The sequence below is a fragment of the Camelus dromedarius genome, chromosome 9 (assembly GCF_036321535.1).
Source record: "Camelus dromedarius isolate mCamDro1 chromosome 9, mCamDro1.pat, whole genome shotgun sequence".
NCBI classification, from domain to species: Eukaryota; Metazoa; Chordata; class Mammalia; order Artiodactyla; family Camelidae; genus Camelus; species Camelus dromedarius.
The window spans coordinates 73,181,686-73,199,634 of NC_087444.1; the positions used below are offsets into that span (position 1 = coordinate 73,181,686).

The following is a 17,949-nucleotide window of genomic DNA, read 5'->3' on the forward strand; positions in this document are numbered from 1 at the left end:
TAAACAATGCTGGCAGTGCTTCATTAAATTGATATCATGACCCACGGTTTGAAAAACACTGCTCAAAGTGTTCTCTGACTTGGTATGGATGGGTTTGAGGGTGGAGGTTTTAAGATATTTTATATATCCCAAGAGTTGTTTAGGCTTTTGATGTTGCAATAGTCTGTTTCAGGCTTATAAAAGCCTAAACACACCTTGGAATAATGCCTGTAGTTTTGGTGTAGATTTGCATTAACCGATTATTAGTAAATGATTGAAACTGCAACCAACTGCCTTTCACAAATACTAAATAAAAACAGCTGGGTGATTCCAGATGACTTGCCAAGTCCAGAATCATGACTCAGTGATGGGAAACAGCAGGCAGTGAATTCTTGGAATTCTAACCAGGTATTATTTTTTCTCATCTGATTCTGAATTTTATGTCCTCCCAAACATGTCAAATTCTAATCCTCATTACAAGAGAAACAGCAGTGGACTGGCTTCATGACATTTAGGAACTCACATATTCAAGTATCTATTTCTGAGTGAATTTTTTTTGGTGCCAGTTTAGCCATATGGCCAATAGGGTGTGAAATTATTTCAGCACAGTCACACACAAAAATCTTATTTTGATTGTAGACCCTGAAGCAAAATTTTAATTTGAACATCTATTTCCTGATTTTATCCAATATCTTTAGAAGGAATGACCTGGCCCGGGTACTCCCTCTCAGTGGGACACGGGCTTTGGGACGATACTGGGTTGAAATACAGGAAACTGCTAACATCTAGCCATGTTTTACCTACACAACAGCATTTCCGATGGTCCAATTCATCATCATCTTATCTGTTTCACCTCTGCATGGGCTGATGCTAAAATTCATTATAAAACGTGATTAGAAGCAAAAAAAAAAAAATGGGCAGAAAACCTAAATAGACATTTTTCCAAAGAAGACATACAGATGGCCAATAGGCACATGAAAAAGTGCTTAATATAGCTAATTATCAGAGAAATGCAAATTAAAACTACAATGGGGTATCAACTCACACCAGTCAGAATGGCCATCATCAAGAGGTTTACAAATAATAAATGCTGGAGAGGGTCTGGAGAAAAAGGAACCCTTCTATACTGTTGGTAGGAATGTAGTTTGGTACAGCCATTATGGAAAACTGTATGGAAATTCCTTAAAAAGCTAAAAAAAGGACTTGCCATATGACCCAGCAATCTACTCCTGGGCATATATCTGGAGGAAACTCTAATTCGAAAAGATACATGCACCCCAATGTTCACAGTAGCACTACTTACAATAGCCAAGACATGGAAGCAACCTGAATGTCCACTGACAGATGATTGGATAAAAAATATCCCACACAATGGGATACTCCTCCTCCTCCGCACACACACACAAACACACACACATACACACACAGTGGAATACTACTTAGCCATAAAAAATGAAATAGCCATTTTCAGCAAGATGGATGGACCTAGATATTATCATACTAAGTGAAGTAAGTCAGATGGAGAAAGACAAATATCATATGATGTCACTTATTCGTGGAATCTAAAAAATGGTACAAATGAACTTATTTACGAAACAGAAACTGACTCACAGACATAGAAAACAAACTTACAGTTACCAAGGGGAAGGTGGGGGGAGGGATAAATTAGGAGTTTGAGATTAGCAGATACAAACTACTATATATAAAATAGATAAACAACAAAGTCCTACTGTATAGCACAGGGAACTATATTCAATAGCTTGTAATAGCCTATAATGAAAAAGAAAAGAATGTATATGTATAACTGAATCACTGTGTTGCACACTAGAAACTTAACATTATAAATCAACTATACTTCAATAAAATTTTTTTAAGTAAAAAAATTTAAAAATAAAACATGATTAGGGGTTTCACCATCTTTTGTCCCCTTACGTCTTGATCGCCACTCACAAATCCATCACATTTCCCTAAGGATCTGTTGTCTGTCCTGATTCTGTGGAATTAACATCTGACTCGGGGTTTTTTAGCTACAGCCAACGGTCAACTTTGACCAATGTAGGCATCAAACAAACCAATGAAGAGCCCCAGCATTTATTAGAAGGCTCTGGGTGGCTCATAGAATTCAAAAAGAGAGCTGAACAACCCAGCAACGTGAAGATAAGACCTGAAGGAGGTCCTGGACCATCTCTTTCCAGCTTCTACATAAGGTGACCAAGGAAGTTCCTCACTCCTCTTGGGGCGTTTCTACTTACTCAAAAGTCACATTTCTGGGAAAGAATCAAGGTACACTTGGATGATATTCTTATCACTGCACTCATAGAGGTGTGGTGCCATATTGGAAATCCCACCAGAAACACATGAGTGGGTAAAGGGCAGCTCCCCCAGAAGAAGCAGTCACAGGACTTCCACCACACTCCATGGCCACCAGAAACGACCTAGCGGATGGCCAGTGGGAGTGAGAGAGTCATGCTCCTGAACGCCGCACTCTGGACTCCCAGCTGCTAGGATTCTGAGAGATTCAGTCTACAAATATTTATTATGCTTCCTCTTTAAACCAGTGTCTTTCTCTCAATGCTGAGGACACAGCGATGAATGAGACAAAGGTCCCTGCATTTACCAGTTATAACTCATATATCAAATTAAAGAGAATTCTGTTTTTTCACTAGAACCTCTTGTTTAGATCCAAAAGATGTATTCAAACTGTACATTTTAAATTTTTTATTGAGTTGTAATTAACATACAATACTATGTTCATTTCAGGTGTACAGCATAGTGATTCAATATTTTTATACATTATGAAATGATCACCACAATAAGACCAGTTACTATGCGTCACCATACAAAGTTGTTACAGTATTATTGACTATGTTCCCTACTTGTACGTTATGTCCCCATGACTTACTTATTTTATAGCTGGAAATTTGTACCTCTTAATCCCCTTTCGCTATTTCATTCGTTCCCCTACCACCCACTCTGCTCTGGCAATGACCAGTTTGTTCTCTGTATCTCTGTTTCTGTTTTGTTTGTTCATTTGTTTTACTTTTTAAATTCCACTTATAAATGATATCATATAGTATTTGTTTTTCTCTGACTTATTTCATGTAGCATAGCACCCTCTCGGTCCATCCATGTTGTTGCAAACGGCAAGATCTCATTTGTTTGTGTCCTCCCTCCCAATGCTAATATCTCTATATCTGTCTATTTTCTATCTGTCTATCTGTTTGTCTGTCTTTCTATTTATCTATCTGCCACTTCTTTATCTGTTCTTCTATTGATGGGCACTTAGGTTGCTTTCATATCTTAGGTACTGTAACTAATACTGCAATGAACATAGGAGTGCATATCTCTTTTAGAATTAATCTTTTCATTTCATTTGAATAAATGCTCAGAAGTGGGATTGCTGGATCAACTGGTAGCTCTATTTTTATGTTTCTGAAGCACCACCGTACTGTTTTTCATAGTAGCTGCAGCAATTTACATTCCCACCAACAAAACATGAGAGTTTCTTTTTCTCTACATCCTCATCAACACTTGCTATTTCTTGTCTCTGGTAATAGCCATTCTGACAGGTGTGAGGTGATATTTCATTGTGGTTGTGATTTGCATTTCCCTGATGGTTAATGATATTGTGCACGTTGGCCATCTGTATGTCTTCTTTGGAAAAATGTCTGTTCAGGTCTTCTGCCCATTTTTGAATCAGGTTGTTTGTTTTTTGATACTGAGTTCTGTGAGCTCTTATGTCCGTTTTTTTTTTTTTTTTTAGATTGCTACTTTTGTTTCTATTTTCTTTTGAAACTTTATAATTTTAAAACCTGCAAGAAGAACTCAAACATTTATTATACGGCACTTTGCAATTTAATGTTTCAGTAAGACTTACGGCATTTCCCATCCCACTAATATCTGAAATTCTATAGTTCAGTTAGGCCAGTATAAAATAAATGGTAGATGAAAAGCTGACTTGGCATGGGGGGTAGGGGGGCGGCTGTTGAATATTGTTCACATGTTATAGAAACAGATTTGAAAGCATACTTCACAGCTTTGACAACTAGTTTTCATTTGACCCTTGGAGGCAAATTGCATTTATGGAAGGGTTTTGATCTTTTCTTAGGACCTGAATCTTTACATAGTAATGGAAAAAAGCAAAACAAATAAACACTCTCCATGGGCTTATCCCAAAAATGTCTCCTAACAAACTCGCAAAGAGCAAACAGAAAAGGAAGTATCTGAACAGCTAAGGACCTGAAAATTCATCAAGGACTGTTGCTTTGTATTTGAAAATACCTATTTTCCCTATGAGGGGTGTCAATAAAAATAATAAACAATCAGTAACAGGAATAGAAAAGAGTTTTATTTAAGACAGACTAAGAACTATAACCTGGGAGACACAGATTCCAGAAACACTTGAATTGTGTTCTCCTAGACTACAAATGGGAGAAGCATATATAGGCCAAAGCCACAAAATTATGTAAGTTTGTCGAGAATTAGGACTGGAGCTGGCAAGAAGTAAGGGTGCTTGTTACGCAAGGCTTGGTTAGGGTCCACAATGGTTGCAGAGTAACCAGGGAAGACCTCGAGACCATCAGGTTACAGCTGCCAGCTGCTGGCAGGTATTGTTTTGCGAATGATGGGTGGTATCCTCGAGTGTGAAAAGTCAAGTTCTCAGTGATGGAGGAACGTCTCAGAAACCACATCCACAAGGACCACCTGGCTCTATTTGGATGCCTGAACCATAGTCACTCCATTTTGATTTTGAAATGTGTTCTTTTCTTTGACACCTAAAGCAGATGTACAGTGCAGCTTGGGTCAGCCATAAAACAGACTGTTCACTCTAACACATCATCTCATCAACACCTATGATCCTGCCTCAGGTCCCACCTCAGTTGTCACTCACTTTTTTGTTTTTTAAAACGTGACTTAAAAAAAAAAAATTGAAGTCTGGTCAGTTTACAATGTGGTATCAATTTCTGGTGGACGGCATAATGTTTCAGTCATCCATATACACATTCCTTTTCACATTCTTTTTCATTATAGGTTACTACAAGATATTGAATATTATTCCCTGTGCTAGACAGTAGAAACTTGTTGTTTATCTATTTTATATATAGTAGTGTGTCTGCAAATCTTGAACTCCCCAAAAATGACTTATGGTAATGCATTTTAACAGACTTTCTTTTTTGAGGGCAGTTTTAGGTTCATGGCAAAATTGAGCAGAAGATAGACAGATTCCCTGACACATGCACAGCCTTCCCCATGATCGACATCCCCCAACATTTGTTATGATTTCTGAACCTACATGGACACATCATTATCACCTAAAATTCATACATTTTTTTTAAGGGGCTAATTTTACACAATCAGCAAGTAAAAGCGCTGAGACTAGCGTGTAGGTTTCCAAATCAAAACCTCATAGTCTGTCATCAAAACCCCAACTTATTTACAGTCAGATCACCTTCAACTCATACCTCAGAAAAACAAAGCCTTTTTTGTGAGGGTCCTACCTCCTTGTCCAACAAAAACCGTAGATTCTTTCCCACGAGAATGATTAAACCTCTTCATCCCCTCCCCCAGTTAATCTCACCATCAGTCACAGTATTTCCAAATCTTATCCTTGTTATAATTCTGGGTCAGTGAACACCATGTTTTCCCAAACGCATCCCCATCATCAGTACATTCCCAGTATATCAGGTGTCTGTACCAGAAGGGAAACACACATTTTGCAAAGTCTATAGAAAAGGGAAAAGCAATCAAAATAAGAACTCTTTCTATTTGGTACCTCCTCTTTGTCAAACACACACACACACACACACACACACCCCACTCCGTCTGCTCTGCTCTAGTCCAGCAAAAGCATATGAAATAGTATTGGTGAGGGATTGAGGTTCTGATGAAAGGTTGCCTTTCATGATAATGTGGTTGGAGCTCTCATAATGTGGTTTTCGTACTGTCAGAGAACTGTGCATACTTTATTTTCACAATTTAATAGACTTTGGATTCCCTTTTCAGAACCCTCTTGCAATCTCACAGACCCTCAGTCCCCAAGACCTTGTGTTCAGAGGCAAGACACTCACCTTCTTCAGAACAATATTTCCAGTATCCTTGATACGTTTCATTCAAGGAGCACCACTTGTGTTTTGACTTGAACTTGACACAGTCATAGAAGATTCCATCTCTGTGGTGGAATGGAAAGAAACACTTGCCATCTAGAGAGAACAAAAATTCTTCGTCCCTCTCTGGGGGAGTTAGTTGAGATGTTACAAAGCTACTTTGCTGCTACAGGTGTTTGCACTCTGAAATCAAAGCCAGGACCTAGTTCTATTGAACTCTATTGAGTCACACAATAGCAGGGCTGTTGGACCTCTACTGATAAAATTGTTTTGTTTTATACTAGTATTTCTGTCCCACCTTTTCCCATGGTATAAACAGTCTTGAAATTTTGCTTAGCAGTTGGCCCCAGTTCTAGAAATCTATTCTAAGCTTAGAAACATAAATGCGGGCATCTATTAAATGATTTCTGCCTTCCCCTATCTCTTTTCTTCATCCCCTCCCACCATCATGGGCATTTACACACATACACACACACACACACACAAACACACACACACAAACACACAATGTATATAGCCTGTATATTTGTATCTTTTCACATTGACAGAAATTATTTATATATTATACACACACACACAGGCACACACACAGATTTTTGCTCCCTCCTGAAATGAATCATACTTTATCTCCATAACTTGACTTTCTAACTTAACACATCATAGAAATCCTTTAACATTTATCCTTTTAACTTCTGTAGCTCTTACCTCTTTCCACTGTTAACTCATAATTTATGATATGGATGGTGCCCCAATTTACTCAATATATTCCGAATTCAGATTTTTTTCCCTCTATAAATAAGACGCAGCAAGCATTCCATGTACGTAAAGCCTTATGCATCAAAGCATTTGTTTCTATAGCGTAGACTCTCCAAAGTAAGGTTTTTAGGTTAAAGTGCATTGAATTTTTAACATCTATGGATATTGGTCTCTCAAAGGATAATAGTAATTCATGCTTCCCACCAGTGCCCTCTTTTACCTGAATTTCCACCGGCATGAAGCATTTCTATACCCTTTTAAAAGGCTGACTTCTCTAGCAGATGATTTCTGTCATGCTTTAAAAGACCTGGTTCTCAAGACACACCTATATTTTCCTCCACTTTCTTCTTACGTTAAATGATTTTGTTTCTTTTACATTTGAAATTTGATTCAATAGAAATTTATTTTGGTACATAATACAAGATGAGAGTGCGACTTTGTTGTCTTCCAAGTAGACATTCAATAAGACAAATTGACAGTAAAATAAACCGCTTGTACCTCTAAACATGCACACATTTGAAACCATGTATTAGATTCGAATCCATCCTGGGATCCAGTCTATATTTCCTATCAAGTGTTTTGAAATTACTGGAGACGTGGGGTAGATGGGGGTCAAATGAACAGGGTCTGGGGGCAGCAAGCAACAAAAAGAGTATTTCTTCTTTTTTCTTCTTTTCTTCTTTGATTCTTTCTAGGCTGACACCATGCTACTTATATTGCTATATTTGTGGTTTGTTTAAATATCTGATAATACAAGTTGTTTCTTCACCCCAGCACTATTTTTGCTCATAATATTCCTCATCACTATTGGGCGTTTTTTCTATATGAGTTTTTCTATATGAATTTTAAAATCAGGTATTCTCTATTAGATCGGCAGAAATTAAAGACTAGAAACATACAGTGCCAGTGAAAGTTCAGAGTGATTTCTCTTTCTCATTTTTCTTTCTCTGTTTACAAGGTACTTATGTTACATTTTATGAGAAAAGAAAAAAGATTTTTTTTAACCAGAAAAAAACCCCCCACAGATCTCTCTATTTTTACAAAATTAAAAGAAAGTATGTTTTAATAGTGAAAGTTTTCTGATCAACTTACCTTTGACTTCTGGAAGGTGAGTGATAGTTTCTGAAAAATAAAATTTGAAGCTGACATTTATTTCACTATTCTCATGTCTTCCAACCAAGACCAGGGCATGAGCCTTTTTAAAAAAAAAAAACTTGTTTTATATTCTTCAACAGGACTTTATTATTCACTTTATAGAAGTCCTGCATACTTCCTGCTGATTTAACTCCGAAGCATTTTTTTTGGCGTTGATGTAAAATAGAATGATTTCCTTTTCTATAAATGTCTAGTTGGTTCTTACCAGTACAGAGAAAAACTGCTGACTCTTGTATGTCTAGCTTAGATCCAGCCTTATAGCCAGATTCTCTTACTGAAACGAAACGTCTTAATGAGTTTTCCTAGGGATTTCAAGTATACAATCATAAAATAATTTTTTCCTTATATATTATTTCCTTTTGGAAATATCACATATGTTAGAACCATCCCCTCCCAATAATGGTAATTAGTACTGGTTACAATAGAAACCTCTGTGCTTTCCTGGTTTTAGTTGGAATGACATGCAGGTTAAGAATGCTAATTTTGGCATGGTTAATAACAGTAAAAACAAAGCAAAACAAAAAAAAAAACAGATAAATTGAAAAATATCAATCACTAAGGAAATTTAAAAATAAAATATAGCTTTTTAATATGAGGAATTAACAAAGATGAGCACATGAATAGATATGGAAACATTTGCACTTCATCTCTAGGTGACAAAAGAAATTTTCCATTTCATTATGTTCTAGAAGGCTCTATTTTTGCAAAAATAAAATCACATTATGATTTCTTTCTTCTTTTCCTTAACTTTTCTTTAAACATGGAATGTACTTATCTTATATACAAGGACATAAAATTGTGGTTTCATGAAAAATATGATTTCTTACCAGGAAAAAAAGCATGATATTCAATGGCTTTACATTTTATTGCAAAATTTAAAAACAGTTTTGATCAACTCACCAACAGTTGGTGGAAATTCATCTGAAAGACACAATTTTAAGCGAATATTTATTTCACTAGATTAAGCTTTAAAATGAAATAAAATACTTTACCAAATTCTATTTGAGTAAGAACAATAACATTTTGAAGGCGATGCATCAAAATTGTACTTTTTGTTTATTTAATGACTGTTTACTTATTTGCTCGTGTTTTTTGTTTTGCTTTTCTCATCCCACAAGGTTATGTTTCAGCTGAATCCTTCTGGCTGCCAAGGTGGCTGGAAATTAAAACTTTTTCCTGAGTCATATTAATATTCATATTAATAAATATCCATGATGGACGAGAGCAGTGGTTCACAAACTTTGCTACATATTAGAATTACCAGCTGAGATTTAAAAAAATCCTGATAATGTCTTCTCCTGGGTATGTTCCCAAGAAAACTAAAATCAGTAAGTCAAACAGGTATTTGCACACTCATGTTCACAGCAGCATTATTCACAATAGCCAAAAGGTGGAAACAACCCAAATATCCACTGATGAATAATTGGATAAACAAAATATGGTATATACCTATGATGGAATGTTCACCCTTAAAAAAGAAAGCAAAATTAACACAACGCAAAAGTAATACAGTATCACCTGTGCGATAAAATTCCACTGCAAGTCTCACTCAAACATTTCTAGTGAGCAAACTGAGAAATGTCTCTAGAAATTTTTTCTGCCACTCACAGAGGGGAGGGCATTAGCAATTCTTTGGAGGACATGGGAATGTTTCCCTGACACAAAGAATTTTAAACGTTTTTAAAAGAAAACCTGACCGAATCATAATATTAGGAATTACGGAATGTTTGTGGCGGGAATGTAAAATGATGCAGCCGCTGTGGAAAACAGTATAGAAGTTGCTCCAAATATTAAAAATAGAATTACCATAGGATCCAGCAACTCTACTTGCGGGCATTTATCTGAAAGAATTGAAACCAAGATCTTGAAGACATAGCTGCACTCCCGTGTTCACTGCAGCATTGATCACAATCGCCAAGACATGGAAACAGCCTAAATGTCATTGGATGGATGAATGGATGAAGAAAACTCAGAGCAAGACCCTGAGGCTCAGAGCCTTGCGGGAGGTCACAGATGGAGCCAGGAGACACCTCTACCTGGAGGGAGGTGGGACGCGTTGGGGAAGGAGAGAGGGGAACAGATGGCATTTAGAATATATTAGTGCAGAAGAAGACACGTGGTGATCAAGTAACACGACTCTGGCCAATAAAATTTCCTAATGTACATTCCCGTCCTTATGTTTTTATTTGTCGAATCTACTTCTTTGTTTTAAGAAGGCTGTCAGTGGATCGTGTCTCTTGAATGGAAATACCTCAAAAACACGAGTGTGTTTTTCTTTCTGAGGGTCCATGAAATAAGGATGGCCTTTACCCTCCATGGCATCTCAGCTTTGATCACATATGGCAGGAGATGTACAAAGACTCGGTTTTTAAATGTCCAACCCCAGCCGCTGTCACACTGCTCCTCACCTCCAAGTTGGAGACCAGCCACGTTGTGAAGCCAGCAGACCCAAACCAACAGAAGCACCACGGGCAGCACCATCCTCCTTCCTCCAGGGACTGCTGGTCCACCAGCTCATCCTCAGGATTTTATAGCCACAACCACTGTCTCCTCCTGTCTCCTCCTCTCTCCTCCTGTCTCCTCCTCTCTCCTCCTTCTCCCTAGTTCCTTCTCCTCCCTCTCCTGTTCTTCCATTGGCCCCAGTCACCTCCTTAGTCCCTCCCCTTCCTACTTCTAATGCCCCCTTCCCCCACCACCTTTTCATCCTCCTCCTTGTCTTTATCCTTTTTCTCTCTCTCTCTGCCCCAAAGCTAGACCACCCCCCTTGCATAGGATGAAATACACAAAAGGAAATAATTAACTGGCAATCAAGAAGACAAGGATTAGAGCCATGATGAGAAATTCCTGGTGGTTTCTATGACAACAATCCTCAAGAATCACAGGAACAGTCAGAGATTCATCCATGTCTTGGACCTTATGGATCTTTGAAAGCCCAGGGCTGAACAATCCCCTGGAGGGTTCCAGGGGGCTGCCTGGAGAAGCCGGTTTGCTTCCCCCACCCAAGCATCTCTGCGTAAGCTCTGGGAATGATCAGTGTGGACCAGTGTTCTCTGGTGGCCCTTGGTGATTTACCTAATGAGCTGCAGGTGACTGTGCAGGTCTGGGAACAGCAATGCACCATTTATGGTCACTCAGATTTTGCAACTCTGAAAAGGAAATGAACTATGAATTCTGAGACACACCCTCCTGTATTTTTTTCCTCCTGTCTTCTTAATTAATATTCTTAAAAGTTGAAAGCATGTCAACCATTTTGTCTCTGTTATTTTTATCAGTAAGATGAAAATTTCCTTTGAGGACAAAAATGGCAAAAGGAAGTCCTGACCCCAAATGACAACCATCAAAGTATCAACAGCTATCAGATCAGAGTGGGCTGCCCACTAAATATGCCACAAAGGAACATTGATTGTTTTGAATGGAAGTTGCTTGAGAAACAACTGATGTAAGAAAGAAACTCTTACCCTCCTCTGTCCCCCCGAAAGCAGGAAATTAAACCTCTCTTGTGAAAGGTGCACCCTCTGCATCTGGAGGTGGAAGGACACCCTTATGATCAAAGGTGGTGAATTCAGAGCCAAGAAGCCTGCATAAAATAAACCTTGTTACTTCTTTAATTTACTGTCCCCAGCCCAAACTCTGTTTAGATTCTCCACAAATCCAGCACCCAAAACCTAGGTTTCTTTGTCCCGTCAATTCCTCACAAATCAATTGTTCCTTTACCTAAAAGATATAAAAGCTGCCTACTTTGGCTACTCCTTAGGTCCCGTTTCTATGAGACCCCCATGAGCACGATGAAAATCTGTCTCTTTTTCTTCCATTTGTCCTGTGTTGATGAGTCCAGCTGCAAGAACTCAAGAGGAACAGAGAAGGAAACAGTCCCCTCCCTGACACCCCAACTGCATGACTTCTGCTGCTCCTCCATAATAGGCATTTTTTCAGGGGGGTGGAGAAGAGGTAATTAGGATATTTATTTATTTATTTAATGAAGGTACTGGGGGTTGAACCCAGGACCTCATGCACGCTAAGCATGTGCTCTACCACTGAGCTACACCCTCCCCTGCTTAATAACTGATTTTTCTTCGTATGAAAGTGATGGTGTTCACAATAGCACTGATTATTGTTGCATTTTGCTTTTGTATTAACTCATGAGACGTATAGTCTCACTGACATCATTTCTATGTTTAAAATACACGGGCAGTTTCACTTGCCAGGCAAGTCTAGAATGCACACTCATATTTAAGAGTATTAATATATTAAAAGTGAATTTAACAACATGCCTTGCTGGCAGTGCTGATGTCATGCATAGTAAAATGTATTTTATACACATGGAAAGTGAAACAGCCTAGGTGATCACAAAGATCATTGATCAAACCAGCGTTTGCAGATTCCAGGAAAGATACTGAACGAGGCCGTAGACTGGCCAAATGCCAAGAGTGGCGAGAAAAGAGAGAAATACATATATGTATACATACATATCTATATATTTGAAATATACATATTTTTGAAAAAATAGATATTTTAAAGTCAGGAGACAGAGGGGAGATGGATCCAAAGCCAGAAATAGAGAAAGAGACAGAAAGAGGAGGGAAAAGGAGACGCGGGCAGAGAGAGAAAGGGGGAGAGCAGAAGAAAGACGGTGCAGCCGAGACTGACAAAGAGAGTGACTTACTAAAGTTCAGAGGAAGAAGTAAAGGCAGAGCCAGAGACGGAGGTCGAGCAGACGGTGGACAGGGGGCTGCCATGTGAGAAAACGGGAACCTCAAAGCCTCTTATTCTGAAAACACCCAAGCCTGTGAAATGAGAACAGGGCGCCAAATTGACAATAAAATGAGACCCCAGATGCGCTGCTTCAAGTCCCGCTCTTCCTATCAATGTGGCAGGTTCCTAAGCCCATCTGTGCCTCAGTTTCCACATCTGTAAAACCCAGAAGTCCTATTGGGGAATCAACTGTATTATTTGGTAGGTCTCTGTGGTGTCAGTCCTGAAAGCTAGCAAGAGAGTGGGTTTTTTTTTTTTTTTTTGACTTCTTCCAAAAGTTCCAGAATGGGAAAATATAATTTAAAAATCAGGAACGATCAAATAATGTGTTTCAGAGAGCTAGTTTCGATTCTCCTACGCTTCCCTTCACATGAGAAAATTCTTAGTCTCTTAGTCTTTCATTATTCAGCTGAAATCTGTCCACTTCTTTGTAGCTGAATATCCAGGAGCACTTTCTCCTCTGTTCATTAACATTCCTGTCCCTGTCCCCAGCCCCCGCAAGACCCCATTACTACACACATGATCGAATTTTATGGGCCTCACGAATATGCATGAGGTCATTGCGGGACATCATTAACCATGAGGCTATCCCACCCAAATTGCCCTTGGTTGTAACCACTTACAGAACACTCTCCTTCTGGGAGCTGCAGTCTCATCCTACAGGCAGGCTGTGGCCAAAACAGTCGGGCCAGTCCCCCGGAAATCCAGAGATCTGGGGAACAGAACCTTAAAGAGGGGCTCGTGGAGACAGCTAGGGCCAAGAAGGACTCTCTCAAAGGTACACCTCAACCTGGAAATCTGGGAGGGTGTGAGAAGCGGGACCTGGGGGCCCCAAAGCACAGAAGGAGGGACGTGCCGTCCAGTGGAGGAAGCTAGGCATGAGCCATCTCTATCGTGGTGGCCACGCTGGGAAAAAGTAAGAAGAAACAGATGCGATTTATTTTAATAATATGTTTTGCTGAACTATGATATTCAAAATACTGTCTTAACATATCATCAGCAGAAGCAAATATTCATGAGATACTTGACATTTTTTTCATCTTCAGAGTCTAGTGTTTTATACTTGTGACATATGGCAATTAGAACTTGTTACATTTCAAGTGCTCCAGAGGCACGAGTGGCTGACGGCCACCACGCTGGACGGCGCAGCTCTAGAGCTCTGGAAATGAAAAGCCTGAGAAAGTGGGGAGGGGGTCTTGGGGGCAGCTTCCTTCCTCTGTTAAGAAACTCGAAGGAGTGGGTGAAGCCAGATTATATGAGTAAATGTATTGCTCAGGAAGGCTGCCTGTATCCCAACTTGGGGGAAAACAATGGAAGAGAAGGAAAGTAGCCTGGACAAACTGCCTGTTAAGTTTCTGGCAGTGCACTAACGTCTCCATGGGTCCATGAGTCTTTGTAGCACCCCTCTAAGGTAAGGCGCACTCTCCCTGTCTGATGAAGGAGAAAGCTGAGATTCAAAGAGATCGTCCTGAGGTCCTGTTGCTTCTTCCTCCCGGAATAGACGAGGGGTGTGTGTGTTTGTGAGGAGGTCTTCTTTTAAAAAATATATTTTATTGAAGTCTAGTCAGTTTACAATGCTGTGTCAGTTTCTGGAGTACAGCGCAATGCTTCAGTCATACAGGAACATACATATATTCATTTCGATATTCTTTTTCACCATAAGTTACTACAAGATATTGAATAAGGTTCCCTGTTTATCTTGCTGTTTATCTCTTTTATGTATATTAGTTATGTGAGAGGTTTTGTTTCAGACATGGAGCTATCTGCTGGGGAGGAGCAGAAGGACTCAGTATTTTGAAGACACTCTACTCCAGTGAACTTAAGCCCATGAGCTTCTGTAATTCTCATGATAGCTTCCACGGCTGGATTGTGACTTCCACTTAACAGATGAGAACGTTGAAAACTGGAGGTCAGAGAGGTAAAACGGCCTTCCCAAGGCCACCCAGTAGATAAATAGAAGAGGTGGGCTTTGAACCCTGGTTGGCTGGATGTCACTCTTCTCTCTCTGCTCCACTGTGACACCAGTCCTCTTGCCTGGAACGCTCTTCCCGGCGACTTTGTGTAGCTCAAACCTCAGCTGCTCAGAGAAGACCTCCCTGACAGCCTAACACAGACACCCGTCAGGCACCATCTACCAAATCACCCTGTTTATTGTCTTCATGGCACTTACCGCATTCTGAATTGGTTTTGATAATTTTTTATGGCAGTAAAATATGCATAACCTAAAACTGACCATCTTATGTATTTTAAAAATTTTTTAGAAGTCCAACGAGCTATCCTTTGTGTGACGGAGCCACCTTAAAATGTTTAAATTTTATTTTATTATTTTTGAAATATTTTATTTTTTATTGAAGTATAGTTGATTTATAGTGTTAGTTTCAGGTGTACAGCAAAGTGATGCAGTTATATATAGACATACTCTTTTTCATTTTAGGTTATTACAAGATACTGAATGTAGTTTCCTGTGCTAGACAGTAGGACCTTGCTGTTGATTTTATATATAGCAGTTTGTACGTGCAGATCCCGAACTCCTTATTTATCCCTCCCCCACCCTTCCCCTTTGATAGCCATACACTTGTTTTCTATGTCTATGAGTCTCTTTCTGTTTTGTAAGTAAGTTCATTTGTATCTTTTTTTTTAGATTCCACATATAAATGATATCATATGGTATTTGTCTTTCTCTGTCTGACTTACTTTACTATGATCATTTCTATAGGTCCAACCATGTTGCTCCAAATGGCATTATTGCACTCCAGAAGTTTGATATAATGATTAAGAGAACAGGCTCTTTATGTCACTTAGTTTGAGTTATGGGTCCCCCTTTATAGGTTATTACCTTACCTTTCCATGCCTATTTTTCTATAACACAGGCTAATAATAGTTCCTGCCTCACAGGGTTTTGTGATAATTAAATGCTAATTGGAGGGAGGGTATAGCTCAGTGGTAGAGTGCATGCTTAGCATGCACAGGGTCCTGGGTTCAGTCCCCAGTACCTCCATTAGGAAAGAAAGAAAGGAGGAAGGAAGGAAGAAAGAAGCTTAAAAATGCTAATTAAATGAAGTGCTCAAAGTTATACCTTGCACACAGCAAATGCTCTGTAAATGTTAACCATGACTGAGCACCCACCATGGACCAAGAATTCTGCGAGGATGGTCTCTTTGAATTCTTACAACAACCCTATGGGATTGATTTCAGTAGTCCCATATACAGATGAGGACATTGAAAGTCAGTCACATTCCATAACACATTCAAGGTCACCTGGAGGAGTCTGACCGTCCTCTGCCAAAGCCATAACCAAGAATATACTTAACGGTTGTGACCATGGAAAGTCTGGGTGGTGAAATGGCTAGTCTGAAGCTACACCGCCAGCTTGAGAGGGAGGTCTGGGGTTTGAGACGATCTTTTCTGGACATCTGCCAGGATGACTGACCCTGACGGAGGCAGTGATGATGAAAATGATGACAACTGATACTCATTAAGTGCATTTTATGGGCCAGGTGGTGTTCTAAGCCCTTTGTGTCTATATTTGTTTCCTGAGGCTGCTGTAACAAATTACCTGGCTGAAAACAGCACAAATTTATGCTTTTATACTCTGTAGGTCAGAAGACTCACTGGGCAAAAATCAAGGTGTTGGCAGGGCTGTGTGCCTTCTGGTGGTTCTAGGGGAGAACCCATCTCCCAGCTTTTCCAGATTCTAGAGACCACTGGCATTCCTTGGCTCGTGGCCCCTTCCTTGCATCATTCTAACCTCTGCTTCCAGTGTTACATCTGATTTTCAGACCCTCCCTTTGCTTCTTACAAGGACTCTTGTAATTACATTGAGCCCACTCAGATAATCCAGGGTAATCCCCCCATCACAAGATCCTTAACCCAATCTTACCACGTAATAGAACAGATTCCCAGGTTCCAGGGACCAGGGCGTGGACACCTTTTTGGTGGTAATGGCTGTTCTGCCTATCACAGCATCTTCTAACTACCTCGTACTAACTTTCTGAGCCAACAGCAATGATCACTGTCTCTATTTTACAGATGAAGAACTGAGACCCAGAGGGACGAATAACTATTTTAAGGTCATAAAGGAAGTAAGAGGCAAAGCATTCAAATCCAGTTCAGGTGCTTTTAAGCATTACAAAGTTCTGCCTTTGGGGATCTGAGTATATCAGCAAAAAAAAAATATTAATTAAATTTGAATCTTGGGAAGAGGGGTAAATGAAAACTTGAGGTTAATGAATTAATGAAGGTATAGATATTGGGGTTTTGGAGGAGGCAGGGACAGAAGCATGAAACTGTAGGTAAAGGGTTTAGAGGAAGTGGTAACATTTGATTCTCCCCCAGATTCGTAAATGGTCGTTATTATCTACCTGGCACGCCCTCTGCCATTTGCAAAGTGCTTTCTAGCATCTACCCCACTTATAAGATCTTACTGGTTTTATTGTCCCTCACTTGATAACTGAGAAAACTGCATCCACATCTGACTGTGGGTTGACTCCAAAGCCACAGCAACCCTCTTTCCTACCAACCAACAACATGGTGACAGTGGCAGGATGCCAGCCCCAACTACCCCACGGCCCGAGACAAAATGTCTTCCAAAGCGTTTGAACGCTTTGCTTTGGAAGAATAACTCGGTCCTAACCTGAGTGTTCCAGGCATTTGGCTATTAAGGCTCACTTCACAGTTCAATCTTTGTCTTGAACCACCCCCAACATATGTTCTTTTAATATGCATGACTTGATTCAAGTGGACCCATTAACATTGCAGAATATCAGCCCACATCAACTCCTCAATTGTGTGCAAAATCCTTTACGGCACAAAGAAGCAAACTATGCAAATGTGTGGGCTGGGGTTGAGGGCGGACAGGAAAGCATCCGATAGGAAAGCATGGGGTGGCGGGGAGAAGAGGAAGGCCCTGAGATAAAAACAAACGCAGCTGGCTCATGCAAGAAACAGTAAAAAGACTAGGGTACGGATCAAGGGAAAGCAAGAGTGATAACGAATGAGTTTCAAGGGGAAGGGCTTGGCATGGACTGTGGATTTTATTATAAATATGGTGGAGAATTCTGAATTAAAGAATGAATTTCTCAAAAGAGCCTCCCCTGACCTGTCAATCAAGAGTAACCTTGCCCCCAGTGAATGGACCAAAGTAAGGATTACGGGATCCAAGTAGGGAGGAGATACTTTAGTAGAAATCTCGCATAGACGTGGG

General features: G+C 39.7%; 1 protein-coding gene across 1 annotated transcript; it reads right to left on the reverse strand.

The window, feature by feature from the left end:
• Nucleotides 1-5,451: 5,451 nt before the first annotated feature.
• Nucleotides 5,452-10,475, reverse strand: BSPH1 (binder of sperm protein homolog 1). Its single transcript, XM_064490018.1, has 4 exons — nucleotides 10,403-10,475; nucleotides 7,932-7,961; nucleotides 6,048-6,179; nucleotides 5,452-5,702 (listed from the first exon to the last, which is right to left on the reverse strand). The coding sequence occupies exons 1-4, from the start codon at nucleotides 10,473-10,475 to the stop codon at nucleotides 5,560-5,562; spliced, it is 378 nt and encodes a 125-aa protein (XP_064346088.1). The 3' UTR covers nucleotides 5,452-5,559.
• Nucleotides 10,476-17,949: the final 7,474 nt, after the last annotated feature.